At 42.9% G+C, this 22,310-nt stretch overlaps 4 protein-coding genes across 5 annotated transcripts; all 4 read left to right on the plus strand.

Annotated features, from left to right (window-relative positions):
- Window positions 1-1,586: 1,586 nt before the first annotated feature.
- Window positions 1,587-4,275, plus strand: LOC129827744 (protocadherin alpha-C2-like). Its single transcript, XM_055888855.1, has one exon. The coding sequence runs from the start codon at window positions 1,790-1,792 to the stop codon at window positions 4,232-4,234; it is 2,445 nt and encodes an 814-aa protein (XP_055744830.1). The 5' UTR covers window positions 1,587-1,789; the 3' UTR covers window positions 4,235-4,275.
- A 547-nt stretch (window positions 4,276-4,822) lies between these two features.
- Window positions 4,823-7,330, plus strand: LOC129827742 (protocadherin beta-16-like). Its single transcript, XM_055888852.1, has one exon. It carries the CDS (start codon window positions 4,833-4,835, stop codon window positions 7,323-7,325), a length of 2,493 nt encoding a protein of 830 aa, XP_055744827.1. The 5' UTR covers window positions 4,823-4,832; the 3' UTR covers window positions 7,326-7,330.
- Window positions 7,331-7,759: 429 nt separating this feature from the next.
- On the plus strand, window positions 7,760-10,330 carry LOC129827741 (protocadherin beta-16-like). Its single transcript, XM_055888851.1, has one exon. The coding sequence runs from the start codon at window positions 7,760-7,762 to the stop codon at window positions 10,313-10,315; it is 2,556 nt and encodes an 851-aa protein (XP_055744826.1). The 3' UTR covers window positions 10,316-10,330.
- Window positions 10,331-10,714: 384 nt separating this feature from the next.
- On the plus strand, window positions 10,715-22,095 carry LOC129827743 (protocadherin alpha-C2-like). Of its 2 annotated transcripts, XM_055888854.1 has the most exons (3): window positions 10,715-13,126; window positions 18,527-18,562; window positions 20,496-22,095. In XM_055888854.1, exons 1-2 carry the CDS (start codon window positions 10,715-10,717, stop codon window positions 18,536-18,538), a joined length of 2,424 nt encoding a protein of 807 aa, XP_055744829.1. In that variant the 3' UTR covers window positions 18,539-18,562; window positions 20,496-22,095. The 2 variants fall into 2 exon arrangements, with proteins under 2 accessions (XP_055744829.1, XP_055744828.1); XM_055888853.1 differs by lacking the exon at window positions 18,527-18,562.
- Window positions 22,096-22,310: the final 215 nt, after the last annotated feature.

Here is a 22,310-nt window from a genome sequence, read left to right on the forward strand (position 1 = left end):
ATGTCTTCACTATTATTCTAAAATGTAGAAAATTGTAAAAATAAAGAAAAACCCTTGAATGAGTAGGTGTGTCCAAACTTTTGACTGGTCCTGTATATCAAGTATTAAAATATTCCACAAGTATTATCAGATGAACTGTTTTGTAGAGATAATTATCAGACTCAAGTTACAAATACTGGTAAACACTCAAATACATTTCCTTTAATTGTTTTCACAAAAGTAGTGCAATGGGCCTTTACTAGTCCTGTATTAGCGGACCGATATAGACATCTTCATAGCGGGGAAAAACGTCTGCATCCCCTCATCGGCATAAGAATTGCAGCACCCCTTCATGCGGAAATATTGATATAATAACTATCATATTGAAGTTAACTTGGAGTCACGCGATGATATGTTGTGTGGTCCTCCCACTATGACTCGGAAACCATGCAGGTTATTAGGCCACAGATTAAATACATAATGATGAACTTCACAGGGTGGTGAAAGTGCACGTGATGAGCTTGATGCTCCTTGCCAATACACATCTTATTATGGTGACATGATGATCGATGCTTGGTTGCCGTTTGACAATTATTATAAAAAAACATTTGAATAGCTATTATTCCATAATAATCTCATTATGCAAGTAGCCTACCAGCACTGTATATGCAAGGTGTCGGCTAGAGCGCACGTGCCTAGACTAGAGTGGGCATGTTTGCTATTTAACGCAACCGTGTTTGTGACAAAACCATCAGGAGAGTTGAAAATGCGATGGAAACCCATTTAACTTGTATTTTTCATTCGGTGCACAATGTCATCACGCACAGTCTTTAATCGGCAATAAGTAGGTTCGATGGAAACACATCTCTGGTGGGAAAATGCGCATATTGTTTTAGGCAGATTTGAGAATATTCATCTGAAAATCTTTCACAAATTGGATGGAAACCTAGCTAGTGATTATGACGTGTTCTCCGGGAGCTGTCCACTGGTGTGGTGCTGAAATTCAAGCCAATGGTCTATTGTTGCGTCACATTATAAGATTCTAGACAGCAAAAAGGTGTTTCATTCATATTTTTTTCACCGGTGATGTCATAATCAGTGAATGGAAGTCAGTTAATTCCAATCACATGGATTTGGCGCTAGATTTAATGATAATACATTGAAATTTGTATTGCGCTTTTCATTACAGAGTTATATTGAAAAATATACAATTATATACAATAAAAACAACATACATTTAGAATCAAGGAAGATAAAATAATGATTGTGGGCTAGATGCTAAGTACATTTTAGATTTGGACTAGGACTATGAAAAATAAGTGGGGTTTTGATTTCACTGTTTTTGATTTATTCACTGATTATCACATCAACCGTGAAAACAATAGATAGGCATAATACAATAGTACAGGTTAACATGCCCTTCGTTCTTAGTAATATGAATATTAACAGCCTACTTAGTAATACAGCACAATATTTACTATTTTATATCTCTATCAGTACTGTCTTGCTTAAGTAGACAATTCTGCAACATCACAACAACCAGTGGCCTCTCTCCCGGACTCCCCTCCTGCGTTAGCCAGATGGTGTCGCTGTTCACCAGTAAATGTCTCAGCTCTGCTGAGAGGGAGCCATGACATTCTCATCCATCTCTGCTGTAGGACAGACCTGTTTTAGCTTAAACAAACATGGCTATTTAATTTACAACAACACTGGTCTGAACACCAGGCTACTATATAGAATTTTATAGAAGCCTTAATAGCATCCGAATATAGGGAGTCTAGTTAAATCTGAGTGGAGTTCAACGTCCAGGATGTATCGGGAGAGAAGGGTTTTCTCGGCTGTCTTTGTGTTCTGTGCGTTATGGGGCAGCGCTTTGTCTGTGACGCGGTATTCCATACCCGAAGAGATGGAGAGAGGTTCTGTAGTGGCCAATTTAGCCGCAGATTTGGGACTGGAACTTGCAGGTCTGGCTCATCGCGAGGTAAAACTTGATATTTTCCATAGCAAGAAGTTTTTGGACGTCAACAAAAAGACAGGTGAGCTGTATATTGTAGAGAAAATAGACAGGGAGTATCTTTGCACCACTAAGACTACCGACTGTTTTTTAAAATTGGACGTTATCATTGAAAGCCCTTTACGCATATTTAACATAGAATTGGGAATAACAGATATTAATGATAACGCACCTCATTTTCGTAGGGACAGAATAGAGCTTGATGTTTCAGAATCAGCTACACCAGGAGAGAGATTCTCCCTTCCTAATGCAGTGGACCCGGATGTTGGTATAAATACAGTCAAAACCTACCAGCTCAGTGCTAGCGAGCATTTTACCATAGAAATCCAGACTGGGAGTGATGGTACTAAATATGTTGACTTGGTCTTGACAAAGGCTTTGGACCGGGAGGAGAACGCCGTTCATAACTTAATACTCACGGCTGTAGATGGCGGGGTCCCATCGCAATCTGGTACAGCTAATATCGTTGTTAGAGTGCTGGATACAAACGATAACGCCCCTCGATTCGACCGTTCGGTTTATACCGTTAATGTGACAGAAAACTCCGCGATTGGAACGCTAGTAATGAAGCTAAACGCCACAGATTTAGATGAAGGGCCAAATGCAGACATCACATATTCATTCACACTTTACACGTCAGAGAAAACACAATACGTATTTGCACTGAATCCAAACACAGGAGAGATAACAGTGAAAGGAACTATTGATTATGAAGATATGAAGTTTTACGAGATGCATGTTGAGGTTAAGGACAAAGGACAGCATCCCCTATTGGGTCAATGTAAAATTTTAGTTGACGTTACAGATACAAACGACAACTATCCAGAGATAGCCGTTAAATCGTATAAGAGTACAGTTAATGAGAACATTCAGGTTGGGACAGTCATAGCAATCGTAGGTATAAGCGACAGGGACACAGGTGACAATGGCAAAGTGAACCTATCTATAAACCAACAGGTGCCATTTGTTTTGAACAAGTCGTCTGACTTCCTTTACGAGCTCATTGTCTCGGAAACATTAGATCGTGAGAAAGTTCCAGAATATGATATCACGCTCGTTGTGACGGACGGAGGAAGGCCCTCCTTGTCTGATAATGAAACGATAACTTTACATCTGTTGGACGTCAATGATAACGCGCCACTCTTCCCCCAGTCGTTCAATACTATTCCCGTTATGGAGAATAACGCGCCTGGGGCCTTGCTAAGTTCCCTCACTGCGTTTGATCCAGACCTCCATGAAAACCAGTATCTAGTTTATTTCATCATAGAAAAAGAGATAGTGAACACCTCCATTTCCATGCTGTTTTCCATCAATCCGGAGAACGGCAATCTTTACGCACTGAAGACGTTTGACTATGAGATAGAGAAGGAGTTCTTTTTCCACATTGAAGCCAGAGACTCTGGTGTTCCTCCGCTCAGCAGTAACGTGACTGTCCACATCATTATTGTGGACCAGAACGACAACACCCCGGTCATAGTCTCTCCGTGGCGCGTGCACGGCTCCGTGGTGGAGGAAAAGATTCCCAGATCCACCGATAAAGGATCCCTGGTCTCCAAGGTGATAGCCATAGACACGGACTCGGTCCAGAACTCTCGGATTACATACCAGTTTCTACAGGTTACTGACGCCACCTTATTCAGTCTGGACCAATACAATGGAGATATCCGGACCATGAGAATGTTCAGTTACAGAGATCCGCGTCATCAACGGCTGGTTGTCATCGCCAAGGACAACGGGGAACCTGCTCTCTCAGCTACAGTTACCATCAAGCTGTCAACAGTGGAGACTGCTGTTAAAGCCTACTCTGACATGACTGAAGTGCCTCTAGGATATGACATATTTTCAGACTTAAACCTGTATTTGGTGATCGGCTTGGGCTCGGTGTCCTTTCTGTTACTGATCACCATATTGGTCACCTGTGTGCTGAAGTGTCAGAAACCGATGCCCAGCAAAGCGGCTCCTCCCAGTAGGAACAGCGTGACCAGCGAGAGGAACTCGACCATCGCAGATTCCACTCTGGTCTCCAACGATGCCTACTGGTACAGTCTGTTTCTAGCAGAGACCAGGAAAGGAAAGCTGGTAGTCAGACAGCCTGTGCCAAAGGCGGGCTCCAGATACATTGTGTCCAGTTTACCAAGGAGCACGGGCCTGACAGAGACCAGCGACTCAGCAGCCTCTACTCTGCAGGTAAGAAAGCAATCTCCATCTGTTTTAACCAAATTACCTACAGCCTTTTTTTGATAATCATGCTGCGTAAAAGCCATCATTTAGGGCGTAATTTGGTACAAAATGTAAATTTGATAAGGGGTAGCGGTGAACAACAAGAATGACCAAAACAACAAACTGATAAACCTTTCCTCCCTCTACCGAACGTTTAAACTATACAATGCCATGCAATGTTTATAAAAATGATGACAACATTAGATTTGACAAACGTAGCGAAATTGACAATATATATATATACATATTCCCATGCCCTTTAAAAACAATTTATTAAAAATAACGACGTAAACTTTTCTTTCTCATTATACAGCATTCATAGACCACAACAAGTGTACCGTTTTCATGTAGATATGTGAATGCTGGTAAATGCACAAAGTGTCGCTGCTCACCAATAAAACACACCTCTTGTGATGTAAAGTCGCAATGACAGTTTGTAACAAGGAAGAAAGCAAGGTCCTTTATCTGGACAGCTCCCTGGTTCTGAAACCATCGCTTTGACAAAGGATTATCTTAAACACGTCTCGCTTCTACTCCCAAACGGTTGACTATTTACATATTATCACAATCCTCACGTTTTCAATTTTGCTTTGCGCATGATAAGCAATCATTTGAAACAATGGATGTACATCGGATCATTCATCCCTCGAGGAGGTACGTCTCGGTCTTTCTGCTTTTCTCTGCAGTCCTGAACATGGCATCTGCCGTTACCCATTATTCTATTCCCGAAGAAATGGAGGAAGGCTCTATTGTTGCTAATCTAGCCACTGATTTGGGACTGGACATGAAAACCTTAAGCAACCGCAAGATGCGGTTAGATACCATAGCTAATAAGAAATATGTGGACGTTAATAAGGACACAGGAGAAATGTATATCGCTGAGAAGATAGACAGGGAACTGCTTTGCAACATTAAGACAGCTACTTGTTATTTAAAAATGGAAGTTGTCCTTGAGAACCCACTGAGGATATTTAACATAGAGTTAGAAATAATGGATATCAATGATAATGCGCCACAATTTCGAAGAGATACAATACATTTAGATATATCCGAGTCTACACCGTTAGGTGAGCGATTTTCTTTAAGCAATGCGGTTGACCCTGATATTGGTGCAAACTCGGTGAAAACCTATCATCTTAGCGAAAGCCACCATTTTGGTATTGAAATTCAGACTGGAAGAGACGGATCGAAGTTTGCTGATTTGATTCTGAAAACGGCTTTAGACCGAGAGAAGCAGGCGTTTCAAAATCTAATACTCACGGCTGTAGACAGCGGGGTACCCACGCGCTCGGGTACAGCCAGCATCATTGTTCATGTGTTAGATACAAATGACAACGCCCCTTATTTTGAAAAGGAAAGCTTTCATATAAACGTACCGGAGAACTCCCCAATCGGAAATCTTGTAGTGAAGTTAAACGCAACAGACTTAGACGAAGGGTCAAATGCAGAAGTAATATACTCATACAGTCTTTATACAACAGAAAAGACACAGGGCACGTTCAAATTAAATCCTGATAGCGGTGAGATAACTGTAAAGGAAATGATCAATTATGAAGACTTTAGGATCTATGACATGGAAGTCATAGCAACAGATAAGGGGGCCAACTCTTTGTCAGGTCAGTGTAAATTAACTATTTTAGTGACAGATATGAATGATAATCATCCAGAAATGTCAATCAAATCATTTCAAAGTCCTATAAAGGAGGATATAGCAGTAGACACAGTAATAGCAGTTGTCAGTGTCAGCGATAAAGATTCAGGTGAAAATGGGATTGTAGATATTCGTATTCCTGATGAATTACCTTTTGCACTAAGAGAGAATTCCGATAACTATTATGAGTTAGTAGTATCAGAACCTCTAGACCGTGAGAAGGTCCCAGAATATGACATAACTTTTACCGTAACAGACAGGGGTTCCCCTCCGCTATCTGACAACGAAACGATGACTTTAGAACTACTAGACGTTAACGACAACGTTCCACAGTTCCCCCAGTCGTTCTACACTATACCCGTTATGGAGAATAACGCGCCTGGGGCCTTGCTAAGTTCCCTCACTGCGTTTGATCCAGACCTCCATGAAAACCAGTATCTGGTTTATTTCATCATAGAGAAGGAGATAGTGAACACCTCCGTTTCCATGCTGTTTTCCATCAATCCGGAGAACGGTAATCTTTACGCACTGAAGACGTTTGACTATGAGATAGAGAAGGAGTTCCTTTTCCACATTGAGGCCAGAGACTCTGGTGTTCCTCCTCTCAGCCGTAACGTGACTGTCCACATCATTATTGTGGACCAGAACGACAACACCCCGGTCATAGTCTCTCCGTGGCGCGTGCACGGCTCCGTGGTGGAGGAAAAGATTCCCAGATTCACCGATAAAGGATCCCTGGTCTCCAAGGTGATAGCCATAGACACGGACTCGGTCCAGAACTCTCGGATTACATACCAGTTTCTACAGGTTACTGACGCCACCTTATTCAGTCTGGACCAATACAATGGAGATATCCGGACCATGAGAATGTTCAGTTACAGAGATTCGCGTCATCAACGGCTGGTTGTCATCGCCAAGGACAACGGGGAACCTGCTCTCTCAGCTACAGTTACCATCAAGCTGTCAACAGTGGAGACTGCTGTTAAAGCCTACTCTGACATGACTGAAGTGCCTCTAGAATATGACATATTTTCAGACTTAAACCTGTATTTGATGATCGGCTTGGGCTCGGTGTCCTTTCTGTTACTGATCACCATATTGGTCACCTGTGTGCTGAAGTGTCAGAAACCGATGCCCAGCAAAGCGGCTCCTCCCAGTAGGAACAGCGTGATCAGCGAGAGGAACTCAACCATCGCAGATTCCACTCTGGTCTCCAACGATGCCTACTGGTACAGTCTGTTTCTAGCAGAGACCAGGAAAGGAAAGCTGGTAGTCAGACAGCCTGTGCCAAAGGCGGGCTCCAGATACATTGTGTCCAGTTTACCAAGGAGCACGGGCCTGACAGAGACCAGCGACTCAGCAGCCTCTACTCTGCAGGTAAGAAAGCAATCTCCATCTGTTTTAACCAAATTACTTATAATCAATCGCTTTGACAATAATGTGCTGTATCTCTTCGTGTAAAACCAGGGCACAAAGTGAAGGCATGGTGAGACATTGATGCATATAATATTGGGGTAGTTGTGAACAAGTATGATAACCGAAGAAAAAAAACTACGCACAGGCCTACTTTCTCTTCTATTCAACCTATTTTAGGCAATTAAAACTTGCCTGCAAGATTTTAATTCGCATGTGCGAATGCTGGTAAAATGCGCAAAGTGTCGCTGCTCACCAATAAAAGGCACTGTTCTGTGAAGTAACAGTCGCCATGACAGTTCGTCACAGCGAAGAAAGCAAAGCAATGTCTGTGGACATCTCCCTGGTACTGAATCCATCGCTGTAAAACGATTATCTAAAATACATATCGGTACACTTGTCGACTCGTTTGGCTTCTCAAAGCATCATCAGAAGGTCCCGGTTTTTGTATTGCATTACCCACGGATAACAACAATCAAACGATGGAGTCGCATTGCCTCGTTCAACGGTGGAGAAGGTACGTATCGGTCTTTCTTCTTCTCTCTACCACCATGAACACGTCGTCTGCCGTAACCCATTATTCTATTCCAGAAGAAATGGAGGAAGGCTCCGTTGTTGCCAATTTAGCTACTGATTTGGGACTGGATGTGAAAACATTGAATAGACGCAAGATGCGATTGGATGTTGTCGCCAATAAAAAATATCTGGAGGTTAACAAAGATACCGGAGAGCTTTACATTTTACAGAAAATGGACAGAGAACATCTTTGCAGCTCTAAAACCAATTGCTTTCTTAAACTGGACGCTACAATTGAAAACCCATTACGAATGTTTAATATTGAGCTAGAAATCATGGATATCAACGACAATTCACCTTATTTTCGAAGAGACGAAATGCATTTGGATATATCCGAGTCGACTGCAATAGGAGAACGCTTATCTTTGAACAACGCCGTGGATCCTGACGTCGGCACTAATTCTGTGAAAACCTACCATCTAAGAGAAAGTCATCATTTTAATATAGAAATTCAGGCCGGACGAGACGGGTCAAAGTTTGCTGATTTGATTCTGAAAAAGGCTTTAGACCGAGAGAAGCAGGAGGTTCATAATCTAATACTCACGGCTGTAGACGGTGGAGTCCCCTCACGCACAGGCACAGCCAACATCATTGTTCGCGTTCTAGATACGAATGACAACGCCCCTCAATTTGATAAAGAAAGCTACACCATCAATGTGATGGAAAACGTTCCAATTGGAAGCCTTGTGGTTACACTGAATGCAACTGACTTAGATGAGGGTACCAATTCGGAAATAATATATTCATATAGCCTCTATACATCAGAGAAAACTCAAGCCACTTTCAGTTTGAATTCTAATAACGGAGAAATAACGGTGAAAGAAATGATAAATTATGAAGACTTCAGGATTTATGATATGGAAGTCATAGCAACTGATAAGGGGACCAACTCTTTGTCAGGTCAGTGTAAAATAACTATTCTAGTGACGGATATGAATGACAATCATCCTGAAATATCAATCAAATCATATCAAAGTCCTATAAAGGAGGATATAGCAGTAGACACGGTGATAGCAGTTGTCAGTGTCAGCGATAAAGATTCAGGTGAAAATGGGATTGTCGATATCCATATTGCGGATGAATTACCTTTTGCACTAAGAGAGTCTTCCGATAACTATTATGAGTTAGTAGTATCAGAACCTCTAGACCGTGAGAAGGTCCCAGAATATGACATAACTTTTACCGTAACAGACAGGGGTTCCCCTCCGCTATCTGACAACGAAACGATTACTTTAGAACTACTAGACGTTAACGACAACGTTCCACAGTTCCCCCAGTCGTTCTACACTATACCCGTTATGGAGAATAACGCGCCTGGGGCCTTGCTAAGTTCCCTCACTGCGTTTGATCCAGACCTCCATGAAAACCAGTATCTAGTTTATTTCATCATAGAAAAGGAGATAGTGAACACCTCCGTTTCCATGCTGTTTTCCATCAATCCGGAGAATGGTAATCTTTACGCACTGAAGACGTTTGACTATGAGATAGAGAAGGAGTTCCTTTTCCACATTGAGGCTAGAGACTCTGGTGTTCCTCCTCTCAGCAGTAATGTGACTGTCCACATCATTATTGTTGATCAGAACGACAACACCCCGGTCATAGTCTCTCCGTGGCGCGTGCACGGCTCCTTGGTGGAGGAAAAGATTCCCAGATCCACCGATAAAGGATCCCTGGTCTCCAAGGTGATAGCCATAGACACGGACTCGGTCCAGAACTCTCGGATTACATACCAGTTTCTACAGGTTACTGACGCCACCTTATTCAGTCTGGACCAATACAATGGAGATATCCGGACCATGAGAATGTTCAGTTACAGAGATCCGCGTCATCAACGGCTGGTTGTCATCGCCAAGGACAACGGGGAACCTGCTCTCTCAGCTACAGTTACCATCAAGCTGTCAACAGTGGAGACTGCTGTTAAAGCCTACTCTGACATGACTGAAGTGCCTCTAGAATATGACATATTTTCAGACTTAAACCTGTATTTGATGATCGGCTTGGGCTCGGTGTCCTTTCTGTTACTGATCACCATATTGGTCACCTGTGTGCTGAAGTGTCAGAAACCGATGCCCAGCAAAGCGGCTCCTCCCAGTAGGAACAGCGTGATCAGCGAGAGGAACTCGACCATCGCAGATTCCACCCTGGTCTCCAACGATGCCTACTGGTACAGTCTGTTTCTAGCAGAGACCAGGAAAGGAAAGCTGGTAGTCAGACAGCCTGTGCCAAAGGCGGGCTCCAGATATATTGTGTCCAGTTTACCAAGGAGCACGGGCCTGACAGAGACCAGCGACTCAGCAGCCTCTACTCTGCAGGTAAGAAATATCTTCACCTCGGATTCAACATCATTTGCTATAACTTTGTCAGTGCGTGTTCCCCAGGTAGATTCTTACTCCATTTTATACAACCTTAAATGTTGGAACTTCTTTGCTCTGAAATGCATTGCATGTTTTCCTTGTTGCTGATGTAAACGTTTGAATTTTTATACTTGACACCTCATTTTCTATCTATATGTGCACACTTTTAATTAACTGGTAATACATTAATACTATGAGGTCTGTAGTACTTTAAAATGAAAGATGCAAAGTTTTGTTAAACACGCAAAGCGTCGCTGTCCACCAGTGAAAAGCATTAGTAAGTGATGTAATAGTCTCCATGGGAGCTGCGTCACGGGGACGAGACGGGAGCATTGTGATATGGACAGCTCTGTGGTGCTGAAACTACCACGTTTGAACGGATCATTTGAAACACAACCTGGCACTTTTTAGAAACAGTCGTTGTGTTGTCTTATTCAATATTTTCACTGTTCAATTGTATGTTTTGGAATTGCTTCACACTGGGAGTAAAGCAAACTATTTATAACAATGGATTCGCGTATTAATGGACAGTCCTGGAGAAGGTACGTCTCGGCCTTTATTCTTCTCTCTGCAGCCATGAATACGGCGTCTGCTGTTACGCACTATTCTATTCCCGAGGAAATGGAGGAAGGGTCCGTTGTTGCTAATTTAGCTGCTGATTTGGGACTAGATATGAAAACCTTGAGCAAACGCAAGATGCGGTTAGATGTCATCGCCGGTAAGAAATATCTTGACGTGAACAAAGAGACGGGGGAGCTGTATATTGTTGAAAATATGGACAGGGAATACCTCTGTAGTTCTAAAACAGCTACAACTTGTTTTCTAAAAATGGAGGTAATTATTGAAAATCCAGTTCGGATATTTAACATAGAATTGGAAATCGTTGATATAAATGACAACGCGCCTCGTTTTCGTAGAGATATCATAAACCTAGATATTTCTGAATCGACCCCAGCCGGAGAGCGTTTTTCTCTAAGCAATGCAATTGACCCCGATGTGGGCACGAATTCTGTAAAAACCTACCATATCAGTGAAAGTGATCATTTTGATATTGAAATTCAGACCGGGAGGGATGGATCGAAGTTTGCTGATTTGATTCTGAAAAAGGCTTTAAACCGAGAGGAGCAGGAGGTTCATAACCTAATACTCACCGCTGTAGATGGTGGAGTCCCCGCGCGCTCTGGTACAGCCAACATAATTGTTCGTGTCCTGGACACAAATGATAATGCCCCTCAGTTTGACAAAGATTCATATAATATAAATATAATGGAAAACTTTCCAATAGGAAGCCTTGTGGTTAAATTGAATGCAACAGACTTAGATGATGGTATCAATTCGGAAATAATATATTCATATAGCTTGTATACATCAGAGAAAACACAAGAAACGTTCAGTTTAAACCCTAATAACGGAGAAATAACGGTGAAAGAAATGATAAATTATGAAGACTTCAGGATTTATGATATGGAAGTCATAGCAACTGATAAGGGGACCAACTCTTTGTCAGGTCAGTGTAAAATAACTATTCTAGTGACGGATATGAATGACAATCATCCTGAAATATCAATCAAATCATATCAAAGTCCTATAAAGGAGGATATAGCAGTAGACACAGTGATTGCAGTTGTCAGTGTCAGCGATAAAGATTCAGGTGAAAATGGGATTGTAGATATCCATATTGCGGATGAATTACCTTTTGCACTAAGAGAGTCTTCCGATAACTATTATGAGTTAGTAGTATCAGAACCTCTAGACCGTGAGAAGGTCCCAGAATATGACATAACTTTTACCGTAACAGACAGGGGTTCCCCTCCGCTATCTGACAACGAAACGATGATTTTAGAACTACTAGACGTTAACGACAACGTTCCCCTTTTCCCCCAGTCGTTCTACACTATACCCGTTATGGAGAATAACGCGCCTGGGGCCTTGCTAAGTTCCCTCACTGCGTTTGATCCAGACCTCCATGAAAACCAGTATCTAGTTTATTTCATCATAGAAAAAGAGATAGTGAACACCTCCATTTCCATCCTGTTTTCCATCAATCCGGAGAACGGTAATCTTTACGCACTGAAGACGTTTGACTATGAGATAGAGAAGGAGTTCCTTTTCCACATTGAGGCCAGAGACTCTGGTGTTCCTCCTCTCAGCAGTAATGTGACTGTCCACATCATTATTGTTGATCAGAACGACAACACCCCGTTCATAGTCTCTCCGTGGCGCGTGCACGGCTCCGTGGTGGAGGAAAAGATTCCCAGATCCACCGATAAAGGATCCCTGGTCTCCAAGGTGATAGCCATAGACACGGACTCGGTCCAGAACTCTCGGATTACATACCAGTTTCTACAGGTTACTGACGCCACCTTATTCAGTCTGGACCAATACAATGGAGATATCCGGACCATGAGAATGTTCAGTTACAGAGATCCGCGTCATCAACGGCTGGTTGTCATCGCCAAGGACAACGGGGAACCTGCTCTGTCAGCTACAGTTACCATCAAGCTGTCAACAGTGGAGACTGCTGTTAAAGCCTACTCTGACATGACTGAAGTGCCTCTAGAATATGACATATTTTCAGACTTAAACCTGTATTTGGTGATCGGCTTGGGCTCGGTGTCCTTTCTGTTACTGATCACCATATTGGTCACCTGTGTGCTGAAGTGTCAGAAACCGATGCCCAGCAAAGCGGCTCCTCCCAGTAGGAACAGCGTGATCAGCGAGAGGAACTCGACCATCGCAGATTCCACCCTTGTCTCCAACGATGCCTACTGGTACAGTCTGTTTCTAGCAGAGACCAGGAAAGGAAAGCTGGTAGTCAGACAGCCTGTGCCAAAGGCGGGCTCCAGATACATTGTGTCGAGTTTACCAAGGAGCACGGGCCTGACAGAGACCAGCGACTCAGCAGCCTCTACTCTGCAGGTAAGAAGGACCTCCACCTCTGAATGACCTCCACAGCAAAGCACAATGCAACAACAATATGACTGAGTCACTGCAATCTTAGAAAAAGAGTTCCAAAAGGGTTCTTCAGATGTTCCCATAGGAGAACCCTTTTCTGATCCAGGTAGAACCCTTTTGGGTTCCATGTAGAACCCTCTTTGGAAAGGGTTCTTCATGGTACCGAAAATGATTCTACCTGGAACCCAAATGGTTTTACCTGGAACCAAAACTAGTTCTTCAAAGGATTCTCCTATGGGGAACGCCAAATAACCCTTTTAGGTTCTCCAGTGCCATCTGAAAGTATTCAGACCCCTTGACTTTTTCCACATTTTGTTACGTTACAGCCTTGTTCTAAAATATATATATACATTTTTAATTCCCTCATCAATCTACACACATTACCCCATAACTATCACGGCTCACGCTAAGACCCAGATGTAGACACAGGAGGTGGAAAGTATGAGTCTCAGAGTTTATTAGTTCAAGGTGCAAGCAATCGGTAGGTTAATAACTTCTTATGTCTGCATCCCGCTACCGGGATCGATATGACAACAGCCAGTGAAAGTGCAGGGCGCCAAATTCAAACAACAGAAATCTCATAATTGAAATTCCTCAAACATACATGTGTCTTATATCAATTTAAAAGTAATCTTGTTGTTAATCCCACCAAAGTGTCCGATTTCAAAAATCCTTTATAGCGAAAGCACTACAAACGATTATGTTAGGTCACACCAAACCACAATAAGCACAGCCATTTTTCCAGCGAAAGATAGCAGTCAGAAAAAGCAGAAATAGAGATAAAATTATTCACTAACCTTTGATTATCTTCATCAGATGACACTCATAGGACTTCATGTTACACAATACATGCATGTTTTGTTTGATAAAGTTTATATTTATAACAAAAAATCTGAGTTTACATTGGCGCGTTACATTCACTAGTTCCAAAAACATTAAGTGATTTTGCATAGCCACATCGTTTCAACAGAAATACTCATCATAAATGTAGATGATAATAAAGTTATATATAATATATAATATATATAATAATATAATATAATATAATATATATATATAATAATATATAATAAAGTTATAATTCCAAGTTATACACATGGAATTATAGATATACCTCTCCTTAATGCAACCTCTGTGTCAGATTTTTTTTAAACTTTACGGAAAAAGCAAATCATGCAATAATCTGAGACAGAGCTCAGAACAATAGCCAAATTAGCCGCCATGTTGGGGTCAACAGAAACCAGAAAATACATGATAAATGTTTCCTTACCTTTGATGAACTTCATCAGAATGCAGTCCTAGGAATCCCAGGTCCACAATAAATGCTTGATTTGTTCGATAATGTCCGTTATTTATGTCCAATTAGCTACTTTGGTTAGCGCCTTTGGTAAACAATTCCAAAGTCACAAAGCGCGTCCACTATAACATGACGAAATGTCCAAAAGTTCCATAACAGTCAGTAGAAACATGTCAAACGATGTACTGAATCAATCTTTAGAATGTTGTTAACATATATCTTGAATAACGTTCCAACCGGAGAATTAGATTGACTTCAGTTGAGCGATGTAACGGAGCTGCCTATCACGTGAACGCGCGTGGTCAGCTCGTGGCAGTGGTGACTAATTCCTGTCTCCTTCGGCCCCCCTTCACATTAGAGTCATCAGACAAAGTTCTATTGACTGTTAACATCTAGTGGAAGCCGAAAACTCATCAATATCTCGTTGTAATTTCAACGAGAGCTTGGTTGAAAATCTGCCACCCTCAGAACAAATTCAAACAGGAAGTGAAACTTCTCAGGTTTTTGCCTGCCAAATGAGTTCTGTTATACTCACAGACATAATTCAAACAGTTTTAGAAACTTCAGAATGTTTTCTATCCAATACTAATAATAATATGCTAATATTAGCAACTATGACTGAGGAGTAGGCCGTTTACTCTGGGCACCTCTGTGCACCTTTCATCCAAGCTACTCAATACTGCCCCTGCAGCCATAAGAAGTTTAAGGCAGGCAAAGAGTCGTAATCCAAATCAGAGTCAGGCAGGTACAGGACGGCAGGCGGGATCAGGGTCAGGACAGGCAGAAAAGTCAGAACTGGGAAGACTAGGAAAAACAAAAACTATAGCACGGGAACCACGGGAACACGCTGGTAAGACTTGACGGGACAAGATGAACTGGCAACGGACAAACAGAAAACGCAGGTATAAATACACATGATGTAATGGGAGACACTTGGTGTGGGTTGGATCCAATAACAAGACAGGTGAAACAGATCAGGGTGTGACAGTCCCCCAAACACCTCTCCTCCGGGCCAGTCAACCAGGTACTGGAATCCCCTGCCCTGCGGTCGAACACTCAGGAGTCACCAAACTGTGTATGCCAGATGGCCATCGATGAGATGGGGGAGAAGGGTGGGCCTGGAAACAAGAGACAAAGTGCTGTGAGACAAGGGTTTCATTTTAGATACATGGAAAGTGGGATGTATACAGAGGGTGTGGGGCAATAGAAAGACCTTAGAGATGGGGAAAAGGTCGATAAAATGTGGGGAAAGTTTGCGGAACTCCACCCGGAGGGGCAGATCCCGAGTGGAAAGCCATGGAAAGCCAGAGACCCGTACCCCCCCCCCCCCCCCCCCCCTCCGGAACTCCACCCGGAGGGGCAGATCCCGAGTGGAAAGCCAGAGACCCGTAGCAGAACAGGGAAGGGTGTTGCGGGCATAATCCACCTACACCAATTGCTGGCTCCGGGTTGGATGAAAACCAGAGGACAGGCTGGCCGACTACGCAATGAGGGTGCAGAACGCCTTCCAGAACCGGGATGAGAACTGAAGACCGTGATTGGAGACAATATTGACCGGAAGTCCATGGATCCGTAAGAAGTGCTGCACCATGAGCTGGACCGTCTCATTAGCTGAGGGCAACTTAGGGTGGCTTAGGAAAACCTATCCACCACCGTTTGGATGGTGGTGTTGCCATCTGACGGAGGGAGACCCGTGATGAAGTCCAAGGATATATGGGACCAGTGGCCGTGAGGTACAGGGAGTGGTTGAAGGAGGCCAGCCGAGGTCTTGTTCTGCACACACAGTGCAGGCGGCAACGAGGAGATATCAGGAACCATGGCGGCCACCAAAAACATTGTTGGACCAAAGCCAAGGTCCGATGGGAGCCAGGATGACAGGTGAGTGTGGAAACAAACATCCAGTAGGCTGGGAACACTGCTCCTTGCGGACCAGACCTCCACCACGAACTGACGGGACGGGTCCGGATGGATTAAGATGGAAGCTGTAGTGAATCTCTGCTTGAGGTCTCAGAACGTCCGGTCAGTTGCTGGGAACCATATGAACGGAAGTTTCCGTCACATTTTTTTCTAAGAGTGTGTGCCCTAAAACAGGGGCTCTTTTACTCGGGGCCCCAACATTGGGGAATATCCTGCATCCCACCACGCGCGCCGTATTTCTACGGGCACAAGCACAGTTCATGACACAAACTGTTCACACCCCTCTTGTTGCTAAAAATAATTTAGCAGCTTTAAAGCTTATTTCCTGCATTTCTATACATTTTATCATTGGGTTACAACAATATCTACATTTTTGGGGAGTACAATATATCTCAATATTTGTATAATTTATTTTATACAGTCTTTTTTGCTCATTTTTATCAAGGGTGTTGTTAATTATGGACATGACTCTATTGGCTACGCATACGCCTCCAGTTCCACGACAAGCAAAGTGACGTTAACCCAGTGAAGTTGTTGGGAAGTTACAGTAATGAGAGAGCAACACAAAATGTTGATTAGAACCACACTACTGTGTAAGAACAACAAGTAAATCCAAGATGGCATCGTGAATAACACAAATATAACACTTTGGGTACAAGTTCTGTTTATTTCTGAGAAGAAGCAATGATGATTTTATAAAATATTGTTCAATAACTGCAATTTGGAAAATTACTGAAACTTATGCGTAAGATCAAATTTGATAATGTTTTTGGCATCACATAACCTATTCACACAAACTTGTCGCATACTGTTTACCCAGATATACCGTATACAAAGTGTCAGGTGTTGAGAGGGCAGGTGTAACATTTCCACCTTCCACCACATTACCAGTCTAAAAACAGGTCCCCTTCTGGCATTGCCAGGTAATCAGGCCTAGTTCCTTTATCTCTGAAATTCATTCATCTGTTATAAATGTATATTTTCTCCCTCTAGCACCTCAACAAACAGCTGCAGCACCTGCTGGGAAAAAGGCCTCTCTACTTTGGTCTGACAGGTTGAATGGCGTGTGGCTTATATTTCACCGCACTGACTGTACCTGCATACTGCATCCGTCTAGAGCTAACACACAGTGATGGAGATTACACAGCCATACTGCATCCGTCTAGAGCTAACACACAGTGATGGAGATTACACAGCGCCAGCAGCAATGTTGTTTATATATGGTGCAGCCTACAAGAAAATGAGACAGAAACCCCTTGAGCTTTCAAAACAAACAAGGTTACGGTTTCACATTAGACTTCCTGTCCTTTATGAGTCTAGATGGACCAAATGGCTTCCTCTCATTATTGACATCGCATGATCTATTCTAATCGGTATTTGTTTATTGACTTTCATTTCATCAAATATCTCCATCCCCTGATTTAAAATGCATCCGAATAAACCCCCCTCTCTCTCTCTCAGTGAGCCGTCAAGCTGAACGCCTCAATGAGGCCACTCCCGCCTCCATGCTGCAGAGGTTGTCTCTCCTCCTCTTACGTCACTCAGTAGGGAAGAGAGAGCAGGAGGAGGTCTGCAGCAAGAGAGGGGTCAGGGCTGTAGTGAACTTGTTTTGCTGTGCACCACTCTCTCTGTACCTAATAATGTGCACTGTCATTCCTCAAAATCCAGCCATAGCCTATCCATAGTCTATCTACATGTTCTGAAATATCTGTTCTCGTGTTATTATACATTTACGCACTCGTTCCAATGTATAACAAATGTTTTACTTGATCAAGGCTGGTTCTTGTAAAAAGGTAAGTATTTGTAGAATAAATTATGTGTGTGCGCTTATGTGTGAGGGTGACTGTGTGTGTGGATTGCTGAAACGGTTGTTTTCCTAACCAACTCATGTTACCCTTTTCAGGTTGCCATGACATTTTTCCTTCTATCCTGTTTTGTCTGTTTTGGGCTGTAGGCTATATATTTTTGAAGTATTGACTTTCAGACTTTTCCCAAGATTGATCAGATAATCCCTTCAGTAGAAATGGAGTGATTAATATGACAAAATGAGAGTATAGCCATAGGCCATAACCATGCATACAGAAAGATTCCTTGTGTTCTGCAATGTCTTGACCATTGAAATGCTTCTTTCTTTTCTCCCTGTTCTTAAGTACCCTAAATGAGGGAAGTCCACTGTGCAGCTGGAGGTATGCAGGAGTCTCACTCAACCGCCCAGGGAACCCCTTTTAAAATGGCCTTACAGAAATGATGTGTTTTCTTTTTCGTGTCTGTTTTTGTTTCAGTGGAGTTCTTCTCGTCCTGTGTTTTTCCCCTCTCGTTAAGAGGAGCGGTGGTTTTGATCACAAATGTCACTCTGGTGATACCCCTGCCCCGTTCCTCATGGCTTCATCCATGAAAAGCACCAGATTGGGTCTGTCCTGCATCGACCTTTTGCCCCTTTTTAACAGATCCTCATCCCCAAACTAGCCAATGCTGCCCATGTTAAACTCTTATCCTCAAGGCTCCTCCTATTGGGCCCGTCTCAGCTCTGACTACATAATAATATCCTCCTCCTATTGGGCCCGTCTCAGCTCTGACTACATAATAATATCCTCCTCCTATTGGGACCGTCTCAGCTCTGACTACATAATAATATCATCCTCCTATTGGGCCTGTCTCAGCTCTGACTACATAATAATATCCTCCTCCTATTGGGCCCGTCTCAGCTCTGACTACATAATAATATCATCCTCCTATTGGGCCTGTCTCAGCTCTGACTACATAATAATATCCTCCTCCTATTGGGCCCGTCTCAGCTCTGACTACATAATAATATCCTCCTCCTATTGGGCCTGTCTCAGCTCTGACTACATAATAATATCCTCCTCCTATTGGGCCCGTCTCAGCTCTGACTACATAATAATATCCTCTAGCAATGCTACTATTACGATGCTGATATGTAGGTTCTGCTGCCCTAGTTTCCTAACTCTAAAGTACATTTGGTCTTTCTTCTCTGGCAGAACAGTGACCTCTGGACGGTTTCCTATCAGGGAAACAACCTAATGGAATTGATTGGCCTCAGAGGACATCAGACAGAGACATTGTGATAATCATAACGCTGCTGATCATCATCTGGGATCTATTTGGCAGAAACTCTGGCTTTAGTTGTAATCCAGATTAAAGAGGGGGATGGATGACGGTATGCCCTCTCTCCTGCGATTCCTTTTTTGTTTAGGGCACACACTTGTGTGTAACTCCTGATTGCAGCCAGTTACTGAGCACTCAACCCTGAATCTGGCCCCCGGGGGCCGCAGAATGACAGACAAAATAAAAAAACGGAAATCGTACAATTGTCCGGCCCCCTCTTGCACACCACAACTGATCCCTGACTGATGCATCTCACAGCATCCTTCCCCGGCCCTCCCAGACCCTCCCAGCAACCACCACAGACATATTACAACCCAGGCTGACATACATGTTAGCATGTAGCAGAACTTCCCCCAAATCCCTAGGTTTTCCAGTAATCCTGCTTGGAAGATTATGGACTTCCTGCTTTCCCCCTCCTGATTCAGGTAATCTTCCAACCTGGTATTCTGGAAAGACAGGGGATTTTGGGAAAGTTCCTGGATGTCTGCAACCCTAAACAGAACTATATGGTCCTCTGCATGTAATATTAATACATGCTCATCCCCTTCACTCCCATCACTAATGCAGATCAGGGACATGTTCTACTGTATCTTAGACTATTTGTTTGGTGGATTGGACTGTACTGTTTGTGGTGTGAATGATTGACTGTTTGATTGTTTGACTGACTGTTGATGAGTTCACAACACAATGATCCTTGTGAATTCGTCTTCACTGGGATGTGATGCCTGACCTAATTCTTTGTGCAGAGGGACAGAAAAGGAAACTTATCACCCAGTTACTTAGCAACTACTCTCTCCCTCACGTAATCTTGGAGCATGGTGTACATCGATAGCCCCACCACCACCAGAATCCTCCACTCTGTCCTTCTGCCTGATGCCTTGTCAGACTGACAGACCTCGGCTGCATGAGACGTGTCATAGTCTGGCCAATCACAAGGCTGTGAGTGTCCCAGATCCCTCCCACCTTTGTCTAATTCTCTTCTCTTATTCTCAGGGGTCCACCACCACTGGCAGCGGCAGCAGTTCCTCATAAGGCCCCATCCCCAATGGTCCACCAGAGTTACATCAGAAGGAACCCCACGTCCACTGATGAAAGGAACCCCCGTCCTTACCCTACTCAGCCCCCTCCCCTAAGCGACCAGGCCTCCAGTGACACTTCACCTACACCCCCTTGGCCAAACAATGACTGTCATCCCAAGGACCTAAAGGACACTCTGATGGTCCCCTGCCCCCTATCCCCCAGCCATGACCCAATCTCTCTAATAGCACACACTAGCCCCAATCAACTTCAACGTCTTTCAACATCCATTCAACACGCATGGTTCTGCTATGGCCCACCACTGAGGGCCCCTCACGTTTCAACTAGCCACAGTGAAGAGAACATACACTAGAGAGACAGAATGCAGGAGGGTACTACAGGACATGCAGCAGGAGTTAAAACAGCCACTATGAATATACAGAGACAGACATAGGAATGTGGAATTGCAGTCAAAGACTGTACCCCCTTTCCAAAAGGAAAGACCTTGGATGTTGGGTTTTTACTTAAGTATTTGTTCTTGTTCGGTCAGAGCACACGTGTGGAAATGTAGAATCAAACAAACCAATATATCCTAAAAAGGAATTTAGAATACTTTCACCAATCCATTCATCAAACAACAAAGAGTGAGCCCTTCTTTATCAATAGTGTATATGTACGTATATCAGCCCTTTCCTTCATGTGCATCTGCTTTGTTAGGAAATGTGTTAGATGTGGTCCGGGATATTTTAAGTGACTCACAGTGTCTACCAAGGTCTCACTCTACCATCACTGTTTATTCAGTTTTTTATTTTTCACTTTTCATAACAACAGTGTCATTACAAAGAATACTGTTAGCCACTATGATGAAGTCACAATTATGACACCTCTCTGATGAAGGTGCAATGACAAAGACTGCTGGTCTGGAGGAGGGGTCAGAGGTCATCGGCCTATGCTCTCACCCTCCTCCTCCACTCCAGATCAGAGCAAACTGCACATAGTTCCCTCCTAAAAACATCCATGGTCTACCCCTATGTGAGGTTGGGGGTTGTCTGGGCTTTGCCAGTGATGGGAAGTATTAGAAGTATCTGGTATCATTTTGAATTAGGCCCTATGGCAAATAGTTTCATCCAAATATAATATGTGCATTTTTTATATTGTTTCACTGCCTTATACGTTCATTTTAAACCTTTATCAGTGAATAAGTTCATTTTAATCACTTAAATGAATGACTTATTTTATGTGTAATGCTGGATGTATTGTGATGCCAATGCTTTACTATTGAAGTAAATATAGAAAACATTACACTGGCCAAATTAATCTGTTTTTAAAGTTTACATTTCTTTATTTTTAAAACTATGTACAAAATGTGACTGCTTAACAAAATGAAACTCCAATATGTATTTAAAATATTACTACAATAACTACTATTCATGCTTTTAGTTCTGATCAAGGCAAGTATATACGTGCTTTGTGTAGCCTATAGTATCTATTAATGGTGCAATATGTAGTCAGTCTGTATGTATTGTACTGCATGCCATGTTGATCTGATCTATAAAACTATTACAATAATGATGAATTACCTCTTTGCTCTCTGGTTCTTTTAGCTCTCCAAGGTGGGCCCACTCATCCGTAGGACACAAAAGATGCCCCTAACCGCTGATAGGAGGTCAGATATTTTTCAGATATGGTTAAGGTCAAGTTTGGTAGGTATCTGATCCTAGATCTGTGGTGTAGGGGCAGCTTTTGCTAGGGTCAGCTGAGCAGTTCCACAGCAGCTCATTGGTTGACATG

The sequence above is a fragment of the Salvelinus fontinalis genome, chromosome 29 (assembly GCF_029448725.1).
Source record: "Salvelinus fontinalis isolate EN_2023a chromosome 29, ASM2944872v1, whole genome shotgun sequence".
Lineage (NCBI taxonomy): Eukaryota > Metazoa > Chordata > Actinopteri > Salmoniformes > Salmonidae > Salvelinus > Salvelinus fontinalis.